The sequence below is a fragment of the Macrobrachium nipponense genome, chromosome 41 (assembly GCF_015104395.2).
Source record: "Macrobrachium nipponense isolate FS-2020 chromosome 41, ASM1510439v2, whole genome shotgun sequence".
NCBI lineage: Eukaryota > Metazoa > Arthropoda > Malacostraca > Decapoda > Palaemonidae > Macrobrachium > Macrobrachium nipponense.
Window position 1 is genome coordinate 8,435,750 of NC_061102.1, and position 17,030 is coordinate 8,452,779.

Genomic DNA, 17,030 nt, shown 5'->3' on the forward strand with positions numbered 1-17,030 from the left:
TCTTGTTTGTTGTGATAACTTCATTTTATTCCATCAAATTTTAGAAAATAATTTAGTACAATTTAGAAAAAAATGTAATCAACTATTTCTAACTGTTTGCAATTTGTTATAATAACTTCATTTTTTTTTTATTTCATCACATTTTTCTTCTTCTCATTCCAGTGCTTAGTCGTGGCGGTCTGGAAGCCCCAAGGTGGGTGGAGGAACCCCCCAGCAAGCTGTGGTTCGTATCCTCGGCAGGGGCGTCTGCTTCCTGCAGGGCCACGGGGTCCCCGCCCCCCGACGTCACCTGGATAGGGCGAGATGGGGTTCCTGTTACCAACATACCCGCAGTGAGACAGGTATTCATCCGTGACATTCTTTGTTTGTTTGGTGATTCATCCTTTCTGGTTTATTGATTCGTCCTTTCCTTTCTTTGTTTGTTTGGTGATTTACCCTTTTCATTCTTTGTTTGTTTAGTGATTCGTCCATTCCATTCTTTGTTTGTTTGGAGATTCGTATATTCCATTCCTTGTTTGTTTGGTGATTCGTCCTTCCATTCTTAGTTTGTTTAGTGATTCAACACTTCCATTCTTTTTTTGTTTGGTGATTCATCCTTTTTATTCTTTGTTTGTTTGGTGTTTTACCCTTTTCATCCTTTGTTTTGTTTGTGTTTCGTCCTTCTTATTCTTTCCTTGATTGGTGATTCGTCCTTTCCATTCTTTGTTTGTTTGGTGATTCGTCCTATTTATTCTTTGTTTGTTTGGTGATTTACCCTTTTCATTCTTTGTTTGTTCGGTGATTGTCCTATTTATTATTCTTTTGTTTGTTTGGTGATTGTCCTATTTATCTTTGTTTTGTTCGGGGATTCGTCCTATTTATCTTTGGTTGATTACCCTTTCCACTCTTTGTTTGTTCGGTGATTGTCCCTATTTATTCTTTGTTTGTTTGGTGATTCGTCCTTTATTTTTCTTTGTGTGGTGATTGTCTATTTATCTTTGTTTGTTCGGTGATTTCGTCCTATTTATTCTTTGTTTGCGGTGATTCGTCCTATTTATTCTTTGTTTGTGATTCACCCTTTCCACTCTTTGTTTGTTCGGTGATTCGTCCTATTTATTCTTTGTTGTTTGGTGATTCGTCCTATTTATTCTTTGTTGTTCGGTTTTGATTCGTCCATTTATTCTTTGTTGTTCGGTGATTCGTCCTATTTATTCTTTGTTTGTTTGGTGATTCACCCTTTCCACTTTTCTTTGTTTGTTGGGATTCTCCTATTTATTCTTTGTTTGTTTGGTGATTCGTCTATTTATTCTTTGTTTGTTCGGTGATTCGTCCTATTTATTCTTTGTTTGTTCGGTGATTTCGTCCTATTTATTTCTTTGTTTGTTCGTGATTCTCCTATTTATTCTTTGTTTGGTGGGATTCAACCCTTTTCCACTCTTGTTTGTTCGGTGATTCGTCCTATTTATTCTTTGTTTGTTTGGTGATTCGTCCCTATTATTCTTTTTTGTTTTTGGTGATTCGTCCATTTATTCTTGTTGTTCGATTCGTCTATTATTCTTTGTTTTCGGTGATTCGTCCTATTTATTCTTTGTTTGTTTGGTGATTCACCCTTTCCACTCTTTTGTTTGTTCGGTGATTCGCCATTTATTCTTTGTTGTTTGGTGATTCGTCCTTTATTATTGTTTGTCGATTGTCCTATTTATTTGTTTGTTCGGTGATTCGTCTATTTATTCTTTGTTTGTTCGGTGATTCGTCCTATTTATTCTTTGTTTGTTTGGTGATTCCCCCTTTCCACTCTTTGTTTGTCGGTGATTCGTCTAATTTTTATTCTTTGTTTGTTTGGTGATTCGTCCTATTTATTCTTGTTTGTTCGGTGATTCGTCTTTATTATTCTTTGTTGTTCGGTGAATTGCCTATTTATTTTCTTTGTTCGGTGATTCGTCCTATTTATTCTTTGTTGTTTGGTGATTACCCTTTCCACTCTGTTTGGTTCGGTGATTCGTATTTATTCTTTTGTTTGTTTGGTTGATTCTCCTATTTATTCTTTGTTTGTTCGGTGATTCGTCCTATTATTCTTGTTTGTTCGTGATTCGTCCTTATTCTTGTTTGTTCGTGATTCGTCCTATTATTCTTTGTTTGTTTTTGGTGATTCACCCTCCACTTTGTTTGTTCGGTGTTCGTCCTATTTATTTCTTTGTTTGTTTGGTGATTCGTCCTATTTATTCTTTGTTTGTTCGGTGATTCGTCCATTTATTCTTTGTTTGTTCGGTGATTCGTCCTATTATTCTTTGTTTGTTCGGTGATTCGTCCTATTTATTCTTTTGTTTGTTTGGTGATTCACCCTTTCCACTCTTTTTGTTTTGTTCGGTGATTCGTCCTATTTATTTCTTTGTTTGTTTGGTATTCGTCCTATTTATTCTTTGTTTGTTCGTTCGTCCTATTTATTCTTTGTTTGTTCGGTGATTCGTCCTATTTATTCTTTGTTTGTTTGGTGTTCACCCTTTCCACTCTTTTGTTTTGTTGGACGTCCTATTTATTCTTTGTTTGGTGATTCGTCTATTTATTCCTTTGTTGTTCGGTGATTCGTCCTATATTCTTTGTTTGTTCGGGTGATTCGTCCTATTTATTCTTTGTTTTGTTTTTGGTGATGACCCTTTCCCATCTTTGTTTGTTCGGGATTCGTCCTATTTATTCTTTGTTGTTTGGTGATTCGTCCTATTATTCTTGTTTGTTCGGTGATTCGTCCTATTTATTCTTTGTTTGTTCGGTTATTCGTCCTATTTATCTTTGTTTGTTTGGTGTTCACATTTCCACTCTTTGTTTGTTGGTGATTCGTCCTATTTATTCTTTGTTTGTTTGTGATTCGCCTATTTATTCTTTGTTTGTTGGTCCGTGATTCGTCCTATTTATCTTGTTTGTTCGGTGTTCGTCCTATTTATTCTTTGTTTGTTTGGTGATTAACCCTTTCCACTCTTTGTTTGTTCGGTGATTCGTCCTATTTATTCTTTGTTTGTTTGGTGATTCGTCCTATTTATTCTTTTGTTTGTTGGTGATTGTCCTATTTATTCTTGTTTGTTCGGTGATTCGCCTATTTATTCTTGTTGTTTTGGTGATTCCCCCCTTTCCACTCTTTGTTTGTTCTGATTGTCGTACTATTTTATCTTTGTTTTGTTTGGTGATTCGTCCTATTTATTCTTTGTTTGTTCGTGTTCGCCTATTTATTCTTTTGTTTGTTCTGATGATTCGTTCCTTTCCATTTATTCTTTGTCCTTTGGTGATTCACCCTTTCCATCTTTGTCTTTGTTTGGTCGTGATTCGTCCATTCTTGTTTGTTTGTGATTCGTTCCTATTTATTCTTTGTTTGTGTTGATTCGTTCTCCATTTATTCTTTGTTTGTTCGGTGATTCGTCCTATTTATTCTTTGTTTGTTGGTGATTACCCTTTCCCACTCTTTGTTTGTTCGGTGATTAGTCTATTTATTCTTTGTTTGTTTGGTGATTCGTCTATTTATTTCTTTGTTTGTTCGGTGATTCGTCCTATTTATTCTTTGTTTGTTCGGTTTGATTCTCCTATTTATTCTTTGTTTGTTTGATTCACCCTTTCCACTCATTTGTTTGTTCGGTGATTGTCCTATTTATTCTTTGTTTGTTGGTGATTTCTTTGTCTATTTATCTTTGTTTGTTCGGTGATTGTCGTCCTATTTTATTCTTTGTTTGTTTGGTGATTCACCCTTTCCATCTTTGTTTGTCGGTGATTCGTCATTTATTAGTTCTTTGTTTGTTTGGTGATTGTTCCTATTTATTCTTGTTTGTTCGGTGATTCGTCCTATTTATTTTTGTTTTGTTCGGTGATTTGCCATTTTTTATTCTTTGTTTTTGTTTGGTGATTCACCCTTCCACTCTTTGTGTTCGGTGATTAGTCCTATTATTCTTGTTTGTTTGGTGATTCGTCCTATTTATTCTTTGTTTTGTCGGTGATTCGTCCTATTTATTCTTTGTTGTTCGGTGATTTCGTCCATTTATTCTTTGTTTGTTTGGTGATTCACCCTTTCCACTCTTTTGTTGTTAAGGGTGTCTCCTATTTATTCTTTGTTTGTTCGGTGATTCGCTATTTTATTCTTTGTTTGTTTGGTGATTCACCCTTTCCACTCTTTGTTTGTTGATTCGTCTATTTATTCTTGTTTGTTCTGATTCGTCCTATTTATTCTTTGTTTGTTGGTGATTCGTTCCTATTTATCCTTTGTTGTTTGGTGATCACCCTTCCACTCTTTGGTTTGTTCGTGATCGTCCTATTTATTCTTTGGTGTCGATTCGTCCTATTTATTCTTTGTTTGTTCGGTGATTCGTCTATGTATCTTTGTTTGTTTGGTGTGATCCAGCTTTCATCTTTGTTTGTTCGGTTGATTGTCCATTCTTGATTCGTCCTATTTATTCTTTGTTTGTTCGGTTTGATTTCGTATATTCTTGTTTGGTTTGGTGATTCACCCTTTCCATCTTTGTTTGTCGGTGATTCGTCCTATTTATCTGTTTGTTCGGTGATCGTCTATTTATTCTTGTTTCGACGGTGATTGTCCTATTTTATTCTTTGTTTTTGGTGATCACTTTCCACTCTGTTGTTCTGATTCGGTGATTCGTCCTATTTATTCTTCTTGTTCGGGTGATTCGTCCTATTTTATTCTTTGTTCGGTGATTGTCCTATTTATTCTTTGTTTGTTTTGGTGATCACCTTTCACTCTTTGTTTGTTCGGTGATTCGTCCTATTATTCTTGTTTGTTGTGATTTCGTCCTATTTATTATTTGGTGTCGTCATTCGTTCTGATTAGTTCTATTTATTCTTTGTTTGTTCGGTGATTGTTCTATTATTTATTTGTTTGTGGTGTTGTCCTATTTATTCTTTGTTTATTCGGTGATTTCGTCCTATTTATTCTTGTTTGTTTGGTGATTCACCCTTTCCACTTTTGTTTGTTTGGTGTTGATTCGTTCTGATTCGTCAATTTATTCTTTGTTTGTTGGTGATTCGTCCTATTTATTCTTTGTTTGTTGGTGATTCGTCCTATTTATTCTTGTTTGTTCGGTGATTCGTCCTTTTATTCTTTGTTTGTTTGGTGATTCACCCTTTCCACTCTTGTTTGTTGGTGATTGTCCTATTTATTCTTTGTTTGTTCGGTGATTCGTCCTATTTATTCTTTGTTTGGTTCGGTTGATTCGTCCCTTTATTATCTTTGTTTGTTCGGTGATTCGTCCATTTATCTTTGTTTGTTTGGTGATTCACCCTTTCCACTCTTTGTTTGTGGTTGATGTCCTATTTATCTTTGTTTGTTCGGTGACTCCTTCTTTGTTTGTTCGTTCGTCCTATTTATTCTTTGTTTGTTTGTGTCTTCACCCGTCCCACTCGTTTGTTTGTTGGTGATTCGTCTATTTATTCTTTGTTTGTTCGGTGATTCGCTCCTTTATTCTTTGTTTGTTGGTGATTCTCCTATTTATTCTTTGTTTGTTTTGTTGTCCGAGATTCACCCTTTCCACTCTTTGTTTGTTCGGTGATTCGTCCTATTTGATCTTTGTTTGTTCGGTGATTCGTCCTATTTATCTTTGTTTGGTTTGATTCACCCTTTCCACTCTTTGTTTGTTTGGTGTGATCTCCACATTCCTATTTATTCTTTGTTTGTTCGGTGATTCGTCATTTATTCTATTTATTTATTTGTTTGGTGTTGATTCTTTGTTTGTTCGGTGATTCTCCTATTTATTCTTTGGTTGTTCTTTGTTTGTTTGGTTGATTCTTATTTATCTTTTGTTTGTTCGGTGATTCGTCCTTTATTCTTTGTTGTTCTATATTATGTCGGTGATTCGTCCTATTTATTCGTTTGTTTGTTTTTTGGTGATCACTCCACTCTTTGTTTGTTCGGTGATTCGGCTATTTATTCTTGTTTGTTTGGTGATTCGTCCTATTTATTCTTTGTTTGTTTCGGTGATTCGTCCTATTTTATTCTTTGTTGTTTGGTGATTTTATCTTTGTTGTTCGGTGATTCGTTTCTTTATTTCCTCTTGTTGGTGTTGATTTACTGTCTTTGTTTGTTTGGTGATTGTCCTATTTATCTTTTGTTTGTTTGGTGACATTTCCACTTCGTGTTGTATTCGTCTATTTATTCTTTGTTTGGTGATGATTCGTCTATTGATTCTTTGGTGTCGTGATTCGTCCCCTTTATTTATCCTTTTTCTTTGTTTGTTCGGTGATTCGTCCCTACCTGATTTATTCTTTGTTTGTTTGGTTTGGTGATTTCACCCTTCCACTTTGTTTGTTCGATTGTCCTATTTATTCTTTGTTGTTTCGGTTTGGATTCGTCCTATTTATTCTTTTTGTTTGGTCGATTCACCCTTATTTCTTGGTGTCGATTGTCCTATTTATTCGTTTCCATATTTGTTTGTTCGGTGATTTCGTCCTATTTATCTTTGTTTGTTGGTGATTCGTTCCTATTTATTCTTTGTTTGTTGGTGATGCACCCTTTCCACTTTGTTTGGTTGGTGATTCGTCCAATTTATTCTTTGTTTGTTTGGATTGTTCCATTTATTCTTTGTTTGTTTGGTGATTCTTTCCATTCTGTGTTTGTTGGTGATTGTTCCTATTTATTCTTTGTTTGTTGGTGATTCCTTCCATTTTTGTTTGTTCGGTGAATTCGTCCTATTTTTCTTTTGTTTGTTTGGTGATTATCAATTCTTTGTTTGTTCGGTTATTCGTTCCTATTTATTCTTTTGTTTGTTCGGTGATTCGTCCTATTTATTCTTTGTTTTGGTTGTTTGGGATTCACCCTTTCCAACTCTTTGTTTGTTTGGTGATTCGTCCTATTATTCTTTGTTTGGTTTGGTGATTGTCTACCTTTACTCTTTGTTTGTTTGGTGATTCGTCGATTTATCTTTGTTGTTTGGTGATTACCCTTTCCACTTCGTTTGTTCGGTGATTCGTCCTATTTATTCTTTGTTTGTTCGGTGATCGTCCTATTTATTCTTTGTTTGTTTGGTGATTCACCCTTTCCACTTCTTTTGTTCCCTTTGTTGGTGATTTCGTCCCTATTTATTCTTTGTTTGGTGATTTCACCCTTTCCACTCTTTGTTTGTTCGGTGAGTTCGTCCTATTTTATTCTTTGTTTTTGTCTGTCGTCCTATTTATTCACTTTTGTTTGTTTTGGTGATTCGTTTCATTTCTTCTCGTGTTGTTTGGTGATTCGTATATTATTCTTTGTTGTTTGGTGATCACCCCTTTCCACTCTTTGTTGTTCGGTGATTTCGTCTATTTATTCTTTGTTTGTTTGGTGATTCGGTCCTATTTACTCTTTGTTTGTTGTTTGATGATTCCACCTTCTTTGTTTTTTCCCGGTGATTCGTCCTATTTATTCGGTTTGTTTGGTGATTCACCCTTTCCACTCTTTGTTTGTTTGGTGATTCGTCCTAATTTATTTTTTGTTTTTGTTTCGGTGATTCGTCCTATTATCTTCGTTTGTTTGGTGATTCACCCTTCCACTCTTTGGTTTGTTCGGTGATCGTCACATTTATTCTTTGTTTGTTTGGTGATTCACCCTTTCCGACTCGTTTGATTCGGTGATTCGTCCTATTTATTACTTTGTTTGTTCGGTGATTCGTCCTATTTAGCTTTGTTTGTTTTGATTCACCCTTTCCACTCTTTGTTTGTTTTGCCACTTCTTTTGTTTGGTTGATTCGATTTGTTCATATTTATTCTTTGCCTTTCGTTTGGTGATTCACCCTTTCCACTCTTTGTTTGTTCGGGGTGATTCGTAGGGGCCTTATTATTTATTTGGTTTGGTTGGTTGGATTAGTCCTATTTATTCTTTGTTTGGTTTTTGGTTTGAAAATTTCCAACCTTTGTTCACTTCTTTGTTTGTTTTGGTGATTCGTCCTATTTATTCTTTGTTTGTTTGGTGATTCCACCCTTCCCCACTCTTTGTTTGTTTCGGTGATTCGTCCTTATTTATTCTTTGTTTTGTTTGGTGATTCGTTGGTTTGGTTCGGTTGATTAGTTCCTTACCCTTTCCACTCTTTGTTTGTTCGGGCTTCGTCCTATTTATTCTTTGTTTGTTGGTTGATTCACGTTTCACCTCCTTGTTGTTTGGTGATTCGTTCCTATTTAGTTCTTTGTTCTTTGTTTGTTTGGTGATTCACCCTTTCCACTCTTTGTTTGTTCGGTTGATTCGTTATCCTATTTATTCTTTGTTTGGTTTGTTCGGTTTGATCGGTTTGTCCTATTTATTCTTTGTTTAGTTCTTTGGTGATTCACCCTTTCCATTCTTTGTTTGTTTGTGATTCGTCCTATTTTTTTTTTAAAAATTCTTGTTTGTTGGTGATTCACCCTTTATCTTTGTTTGTTTGGTTGATTCTTTCCACCATCTTTGTTTGTTCGGTGATTCGTCCTATTTATTCTTTGTGTTTTCGGGTTTGATTCGGTGATTGTCCTATTTATCTTTGTTTGTTTGGTGATTCACCCTTTCCACCTTCTTTGTTGTTGGTTTGGTGATTCTTTGTTTGTTTTTTTTTTTTTTTGGTTGATTCACCTCCATTTATTCTTTGTTTGTTTGGTTTGGGAGTCACCCTTTCCACTTCTTTTGTTTGTTCGGTGATTCGTCCTATTTATTCTTTGCTTTGTTTCGGTGCGATTCGTACCTATTTATTCTTTGTTTGTTTGGTTGATTCACCCCTTTCCACTCTTGTTTGTTTGGTTGATTCGTCCTATTTATTCTTTGTTTGTTTGGTGTTCATTTCCATTCTTTGTTTGTTTGGTGATTTCCACTTTTTGTTGTTTCGGTGGATTCGTCCTATTTATTCTTTGTTTGTTCGGTTGATTCGGTTATTCGTCCTATTTATCTTGTTTGTTTGGTGATCACCCTTTATTTCCACTCTTTGTTTGTTTGGTGATTCGTCCTATTTATTCTTGGTTTGGTTTTGGTGATTCCTTTGTTTGTTGTTTGGTTTGATTTCACCTTTCCACTCTTTGTTTGTTCGGTGATTCGTCCTATTTATTCTTTGTTTGTTCGGTGATTTCGTCCTATTTATTCTTTGTTTGTTTTGGTGATTCCCCATTTCCACTCTTTGTTGTTTGTGATTGTCCCTATTATTCTTTGTTTGTTTGGTGATTCACCCTTTCCATCTTTGTTTTGTTGGGAGGTGTCCTATTTTATTCTTTTGTTTGGTTTGTCCGATCTTTTTTTTGTTTGGTTTGGGGATTCACCCTTTCCCACTCTGCGTTTTGTTTGGTGATTCGCCTTATGTCCTATTTATCTTTGTTTTGTTTGGTGATTTCCTTACCCTTTCCACTCTTTGTTTGGTCGGTTGTTTATTCCCGTTTCCATCTTCTTTGTTTGTTTCGGGTGATTCGTCCCTATTTATTCTTTGTTTGTTTGGTGATTAAACCTTTCCACTCCTTTGGTTTGTTTTGGTGATTCGTTCCTATTATTCTTTGTTTGTTTGGTGATTCACCATTTTTTTGCTTGTTTCGGTGATTGTCCTATTTATTCTTTGTTGTTTCGGTGATTCGTCCCTATTTATTCTTTGTTTGGTTTGGTTGATTCACCTTTCACATCTTGTTTGTTTGGTTTGATTCGTCCTATTTATCTTTGTTTGTTTGGTGATTCACCCTTTCCACTCTTGTTTTGTTCGGTGATTCGTCCTTATTTATTTTTGTTGGTTCGGTGATCGTCATATTTATTCTTTGTTTGTTTGGTGATTCATTCCACCTCCCACTTCGGTTGTCTTTGTTTGTTTTGGTGATTCGTAATTTATCTTATTTGGTCCTTCATTCTTTTGTTTGTTTGGTGATTCACCCTTCCACTCTTTGGTTTGTTCGGTGATTCTCGGTGCATTTATTCTTTGTTTGTTCGGGTTGATTCGTCCTATTTATTCTTGTTTGTTCGGATGATTCACCCTTTCCACTTCTTGTTGTTTGGTGATTGTTCCTATTTTAATTCTTTGTTTGTTTGGTGATTCACCCTTTCCACTCTTTGCTTTTGTTTGGTGATCGTCATATTTATTCTGTTTGTTGGTGATTTCGTTCTATTTATACCCTTTGTTTGTTTCCGGTGATTGTCTATTTATTCTTTTGTTTGTTTGGTGATTTCACCCTTTCCAACTTCTTTGTTTGTTTGGTGGAATTCGTCCCATTTATTCTTTGTTTGTTTGGTGAGTCACCTTTCCACTCTTTGTTTGGTTCGGTGATTCCTTCTTTGTTTGTTGGGTTGTTCCTATTTATTCTTGGTTTGTTTGGTGATCACCTTTCCACTCTTTGTTTGTTTGATCGTCCTCTTTATTCTTTGTTTGTTTTGGTGATTCACCCTTTCCACTCTTTGTTGTTGGTGATTCGTCCATTATTCTTTGTTTGTTTGTGATTTCCACCCTTTCCACTCTTTGTTTGTTTGGTGATTCGTCCTATTTATTCTTTGTTTGTTTGGTGATTCACCCTTTCCACTCTTGTTTGTTTGGATTCGTCCCTTTCCACCCTTCTTTGTTTTGTTGGTGATTCGTCCTATTTATTCTTTGTTTGTTTGGTGTTTCACCCTTTACACTCTTGTTGTTCGGGGATAGTTCGTCCTATTATTCTTTGTTGTCGGTGATTTCGTCCTATTTACTCTTTGTTTGTTTGGTGATTCACCCTTTCCACTCTTGTTTGTTGGTGATTCGTCCATATTTATTCTTTGTTTTGTTTGTTGTGATTCACCCATTTCCACTCTTTTGTTTGTTTCGGTGATTCGTCCTATTTATGCTTTGTTTTCTTTGTTCGGTGATTCGTCCTATTTATTCTTTGGTTTGTTTGGTGATTCACCCCTTTCCACTCTTTGTTTTGTTTGGTGTGATTCGTCCTATTTATCTTTGTTTTGTTGGTGATTCACCCTTTCCCTCTTTTTGTTTGTTCGGTGATTCGTCCTATTTATTCTTGTTTGTTCGGTGATTCGTCCTGTTTTATTCTTTGTTTGTTTGTGATTCCACCCTTTCCACTCTTTGTTGTTTGGTTGATTAGTCCTATTTATCTTTGTTTGTTTGGTGATTCACCCTTTCCACTCTTTGTTTGTTCGGTGATTCGTCCCTATTTATTCTTGTTTGTTCGGTGATTCGTCCTATTTATTCTTTGTTGTTTGGTGATTCACCCTTTCCACTCTTTGTTTGTTTGGTGATTCGTCCTATTTATTCTTGTGTTTGTTTTTGTGACCCTTTTCCACCCTTTCCACTATTGTTCTTTGTTCGGTGGGATTCGTCCTATTTATTCTTTGTTTGTGGATGCATTCACCCTTTCCATTCTTTGTTTGTTTGGTGATTCGTCCTATTATTCTTTGTTTGTTTGGTGATTCACCTTTCCACTCTTTGTTTGTTTGGTGGGGGGGGGGGGGGGGGGATTCGTCCTATTATTTCTTTGTTTGTTTGGTGATTCCACACCCTTTCCATCTTTGTTTGTTTGGTGATTCGTCCAATATTTATTCTTTGTTTGTTTGGTGATTCACCCTTTCCACTCTTGTTTGCTTCGGTGATTCGTTTCCCTTTATTTGATTCTTTGTTTGTTTCGGTGATTCGTCTATGTTTATTCTTTGTTTGTTTGGTGATTCACCCTTTCCACTCTTTGTTTTGTTTTGGTGATTCCGTCCTATAGTATTTCCTTTCGTTTGTTGGTGATTTTCACCCTCCTCCATCTTTGTTTGTTCGGTGCCATTCGTCCTATTATGGCTTTGTTTGTTTTTCGGTGATTCGTCCTATTTATTTTCCTTTGTTTGTTGGTGATTCACGTTCCACTCTTTGTTTGTTTGGGTGATTCGTCCTATTTATTCTTTGTTTGTTTTGGTGATTCACCCTTTCCACTCTTTGTTTGTTCGGTGATTCGTCCTATTTATTCTTTGTTGTTCGGTGATTTCTCCTATTTATTCTTTGTTGTTTGGTGATTACCCTTTCCACTCTTTGTTTGTTTGGTGATTCGTCCCTATTTATTCTTTGTTTGTTTTTGGGTGATTCACCCTTTCCACTCTTTGTTTGTTCGGTGATTCGTCCTATTTATTCTTTGTTTGTTCGGTGATTCGTCCTATTTATTCTTTGTTTGTTTGGCGTGATTCACCCCTTTCCACTCTTTGTTTGTTTGGTGATTCGTTCCTATTATTCTTTGTTTGTTTGGTGATTCACCCTTTCCACTCTTTGTTGTTCGGTGATTCGTCCTATTTATTCTTTGTTTGTTCGGTGATTCGTCCTATTTAGTGTTTGTTTGGTTTGGGGATTCACCCTTTCCCACTCTTTGTTTGTTTGTGATTCGTCTATTTATTCTTTGTTTGTTGGTGATCACCCCTTTCCACTCTTTGTTTGTTCGGTGATTCGTCCTATTATTCTTTGTTTGTTTGGTGATTCACCCTTTCCACTCTTTGTTTTGTTTGGTGATTCGCCTCCTATTTTATTCTTTGGGTTTGTTTTTGTTTGGTGATTCACCCTTTCCACTCTTTGTTTTGTTTGGTGATTCGTCTATTATTCTTTGTCTTTGTTTGTGATCACCCTTTCCACCACTTTGTTTGTTTGGTGATTTCCTTCGTCCTTAATTTTATTTCTTTGTTTGTGGTGATTCACCCTTTCCACTCTTTGTTTGTTCGGTGATTTCGTCCTATTTATTCTTTGTTTGTTCGTGATTCGTCTCCTAGGTTTATCTTTTGGTTTAGTGTTTGGTGATTCACCTTTCCACTCTGTTTATTTGTTTGGTGATTCGTCACTATTTATTTCTTTGCTTGTTGGTGATTTCCCTTTTCACCTTTTCAGCTCTTTGTTTTGTTTTTCGGTGATTCGTCCTATTTTTACTTTGTTTGTTTGGTGATTCACCTTTCCACTCTTTGTTTGTTTGGTGATTCGTCCTATTTATTCTTGTTTGTTGGTGATTCACCATTTTCCATTTATCTTGTTTGTTGGTGATTCGTCCCTATTTATTCTTGTTTGTTTGGTGATTTCACCCTTTTCCCACCTCTTGTTTGTTCTTTGTGTTGATTCGGTATTTATTTCTTTTGTTGTTGGTGATTCACCCTTTCCACTCTTTGTTTGTTCGGTGATTCGTCTATTTATTCTGTTCTTTGTCGGTGATTCGTCCTATTTATTCTTTGTTTGTTTGGTGATTCACCCCTTTCCACTCTTTGTTTGTGTTTGGGATTCCGTCTATTTATTCTTTGTTTGTTTGTTTGGTGATTCACCCTTTCCACTCTCTTTGTTTGTTCGGTGATTGTCATGATCCTTCTTTGTTTTGTTTGGTTTGATCATTTTCACTTGCCAACTCTTTGTTTGTGTTCGGTGATTCGTCCTATTTATTCTTTGTTTGTTTGGTGATTCACCCTTTCCACTCTTGTTTGTTGGTGAGTTCGTCTATTTATTCTTTGTTCTTTGTTTGGTTTGTTTTGTGCGATTCACCCTTTCCACTCTTTCGTTTGTTTGGCGATTCGTCCTATTTATTCTTTGTTTGTTTTGGTGATTCACCCTTTCACTTTCCATTCTTTGTTTGTTTGGTGATTCGTCCCTATCTTTATTCTTTGTTTGGTGTTTGGCGATTCACCCTTTCCACTCTTTGTGTTCGGTGATTCGTCCTATTTTTCTTTGTTTATTCTTTTGTTTGTCGGTGATTCGTCCTATTTATTCTTTGTTTGTTTGGTGATTCACCCATTTTTTCCCACTCTTTGTTTTGTTTGGTGATTCGTCTATTTATTCTTTGTTTGTTTGGTGATTCACCTTTCCACTCTGTTTGTTTGGTGATTCGTCCTATTTATCTTGTTTGTTTGGTGATTCACCCTTTCCACTCTTTGTTTGTTTGGTGATTCGTCCTATTTATTCTTGTTTGTTTGGATGCATTCACCCTTTACACTCTTTGTTTGTTTTGGGGATTTGGATTCCGTCCTATTTATTCTTTGTTTGTTGGTGATTCACCCTTTCCACTCTTTGTTTTTTTGTTGGTGATTCGTCCTATTTATTCTTTGTTGTTTGTGATTCACCCTTTCCACCTTTGTTTGTTTCGGTGATTCGTCCTATTTATTTCTTTTTTGTTTGTTCGGTGATTGTCCTATTTATTCGGTGTTTGTTTGGTGATTCACTTTACACTCTTTGTTTGTTTGGTGATTCGTCCTCCTCCTATTTATTCATTTGTTGGTTTAGGGGATTCACACCCTTTCCACTCTTTGTTTGTTTGGGTGATTCGTCCCATATTTATCTTCTTTGTTTGTTGGTGATTCACCCTTTCCACTCTTGTTTGTTTAGGGTGATTCGTCCTATTTATTTCTTTGTTTGTTTGTGATTCACCCTTTTGGTCCACTCTATTTGTTTGTTCGGTGATTCGTCCATTTTATTTTGTTTATTGACTTTGTTTGTTTGGTGATTTACCCTTTTCATTCTTTGTTTGTTCGGTGATTCGTCCTATTTATTCTTTGTTTGTTTGGTGATTCACCCTTTCCACTCTTTGTTAACCCCTCTTGTGATTCCTGCCTTCAATTCTTTATTTGTCTGGCGATTCATCCCAGACATTCTTTGTATGTGATTCATCCTCTCCATTCTTTGTTTGGCTCGTGATTCATCCCTTCCATTCCTTATATGCCTGGTGATTCATCCTTCCCATTCCTTGTCTGCATGACTATTCATCCCTTCCATTCTTGCTTTGCCTGGTGATTCATCCTCTCCATACAGCATATGACTGGTGATTCATTCCTTCCACTCTTCATTACCTGATGATTCGATCTTTACTTATTCAGTAGATTTCTCATCAACAAATACTCTAGATCATTGGTGTAAGTGTTGCACATTAATCATATTTTTTATATATTTTTTCATTATATATTTTTGAAGGCTTTGCTAAATCTGAGGTAGGCCAGCGTTACTCTTTAGTAAATTCGACATAACTAGAATGTTCACAGTTTGTATTATACTATTTAAGCAAAATATGATATTTGTATTATATTGCTTAAAGATAATATAATATTTGTATTATATTATTTTACAACGGAACAAAAACTTTAAATCAGGTACGAATGAACAGCGCAGACAAACACCCTATATAATTGTATTTACCTACGGTCTAATTACTGTTTGTACAGAGATTCTGGGACTCTAGGGAACACTCCTGTGTGTTTGTGTTTGTGTGCCTGTGTTTGTGTATATGTTTGTGTGTGTGTGTGTATGTGTGTGCACAGTAGTAGAGCATCGGCTCACAAACAGCTGACTGACGAGTAACAATATATTATTGGTTGCAGGTATGGTGGAGAGAGAGAGAGAGAGAGAGAGAGAGAGAGAGAGAGAGAGAGAGAAGAGCTCATGGTTCCCATATTAATATAGTAATGAATATAAAATCAAAACGGGATGTTTATGACTGATATATCACATCCACGTAGGTGGAACACATCACAAGGCATTCTCTCTCTCTCTCTCTCTCTCTCTCTCTCTCTCTCTCTCTCTCTCTCTCTCTCTTTGATATCTGATTCAAAAGCAATAATAAAACAATTGTTTTCTTACGCTTTCTTTAATCAAGAAATCACAGCCGTGACTTAAGTTTAAATATTATGTAGTACAGCGTCCTGATATAATGTAAGTAATATCGTTTTGATGTTGAAATATTCCCTTTTCATAGATGATCTCTACCAACCGCTTGATTTCATTGTGAAGCTTTATTTCAGTCGTATTAAAATTTTTGCAAAATTTTGAAAAATCATGATCTGTTTATTCTCATTCACTTTGGCCCAGAGTAATTTTGTTCCTCGTAAATTTAAAAGAATTTAAATCTCTCTCGTTCTCCATGGAGACCAGTTTAAAAGTCTTCCGCGAATAATTGGAACCTTGATAAATGTTATTAGCATTTTTTAGAATGCCACCCCACCTTCCGCGAATAATTGGAACCTTGGTAAATATTAATATATCTTTAAAATACCACCCCACCTATTGGGCAACAGCGCAGCATCATAAATCCTTTATGGCAACTGAGCTGGTTAATCCCCTTTCAATTGGACTGAATCCACTGGAAATCCCCTGACCCACCCCTCCCCCTCCGCTTCCCCCCTCCCCTTCCCCTTATTTTTACTTGACAGGTTTACGTCGTAAATTTCCTGTCAGTTTACGTGTACCTGTAAATGATTTATTGGCATTTTACCAGATTTATGTCTTGAGTTAGACAATGTTGGGATAATAATAATAATAATAATAATAATAATAATAATAATAATAATAATAATAATAATAATAATAATAATATTATTATTATTATTATTTTTTTTTTTTTTTTTTTTTTTGCTCTATCACAGTCCTCCAATTCGACTGGGTGGTATTTATGTGTGGGGTTCCGGGTTGCATCCTGCCTCCTTAGGAGTCCATCACTTTTCTTACTATGTGCGCCGTTTCTAGGATCACACTCTTCTGCATGAGTCCTGGAGCTACTTCAGCCTCTAGTTTTTCTAGATTCCTTTTCAGGGATCTTGGGATCGTGCCTAGTGCTCCTATGATTATGGGTACGATTTCCACTGGCAAATCTCATTTCCTTCTTATTTCTATTTTCAGATCTTGATACTTATCCATTTTTTCCCTCTCTTTCTCTTCAACTCTGGTGTCCCATGGTATTGCGACATCAATGAGTGATACTTTCTTCTTGACTTTGTCAATCAACGTCACGTCTGGTCTGTTTGCACGTATCACCCTATCCGTCCTGATACCATAGTCCCAGAGGATCTTTGCCTGATCGTTTTCTATCACTCCCTCAGGTTGGTGCTCGTACCACTTATTACTGCATGGTAGCTGATGTTTCTTGCACAGGCTCCAGTGGAGGGCTTTTGCCACTGAATCATGCCTCTTTTTGTACTGGTTCTGTGCAAGTGCCGGGCATTCGCTTGCTATGTGGTTTATGGTTTCATTTTTCGTATTGCACTTCCTACATATGGGAGAGATGTTATTTCCGTCTATCGTTCTTTGAACATATCTGGTTCTTAGGGCCTGATCTTGTGCCCCTGTTATCATTCCTTCAGTTTCCTTCTTTAGCTCTCCCTCGTAGCCATTGCCAATTGTCATCGCTGGCTAGTTCTTTAG

The 17,030-nt window shown here is 36.0% G+C and overlaps 1 protein-coding gene across 1 annotated transcript in view; it reads left to right on the forward strand.

Annotated features, from left to right (window-relative positions):
- The window catches only part of LOC135212486 (cell adhesion molecule Dscam2-like), a gene marked incomplete in the record, with an annotated part of 596,569 nt that overhangs the window by 450,006 nt on the left and 129,533 nt on the right, over nucleotides 1-17,030 (forward strand). The window contains 1 exon segment of the mRNA XM_064245964.1: nucleotides 163-341. Within this exon segment, the coding sequence (XP_064102034.1) occupies nucleotides 163-341 (179 nt within the window).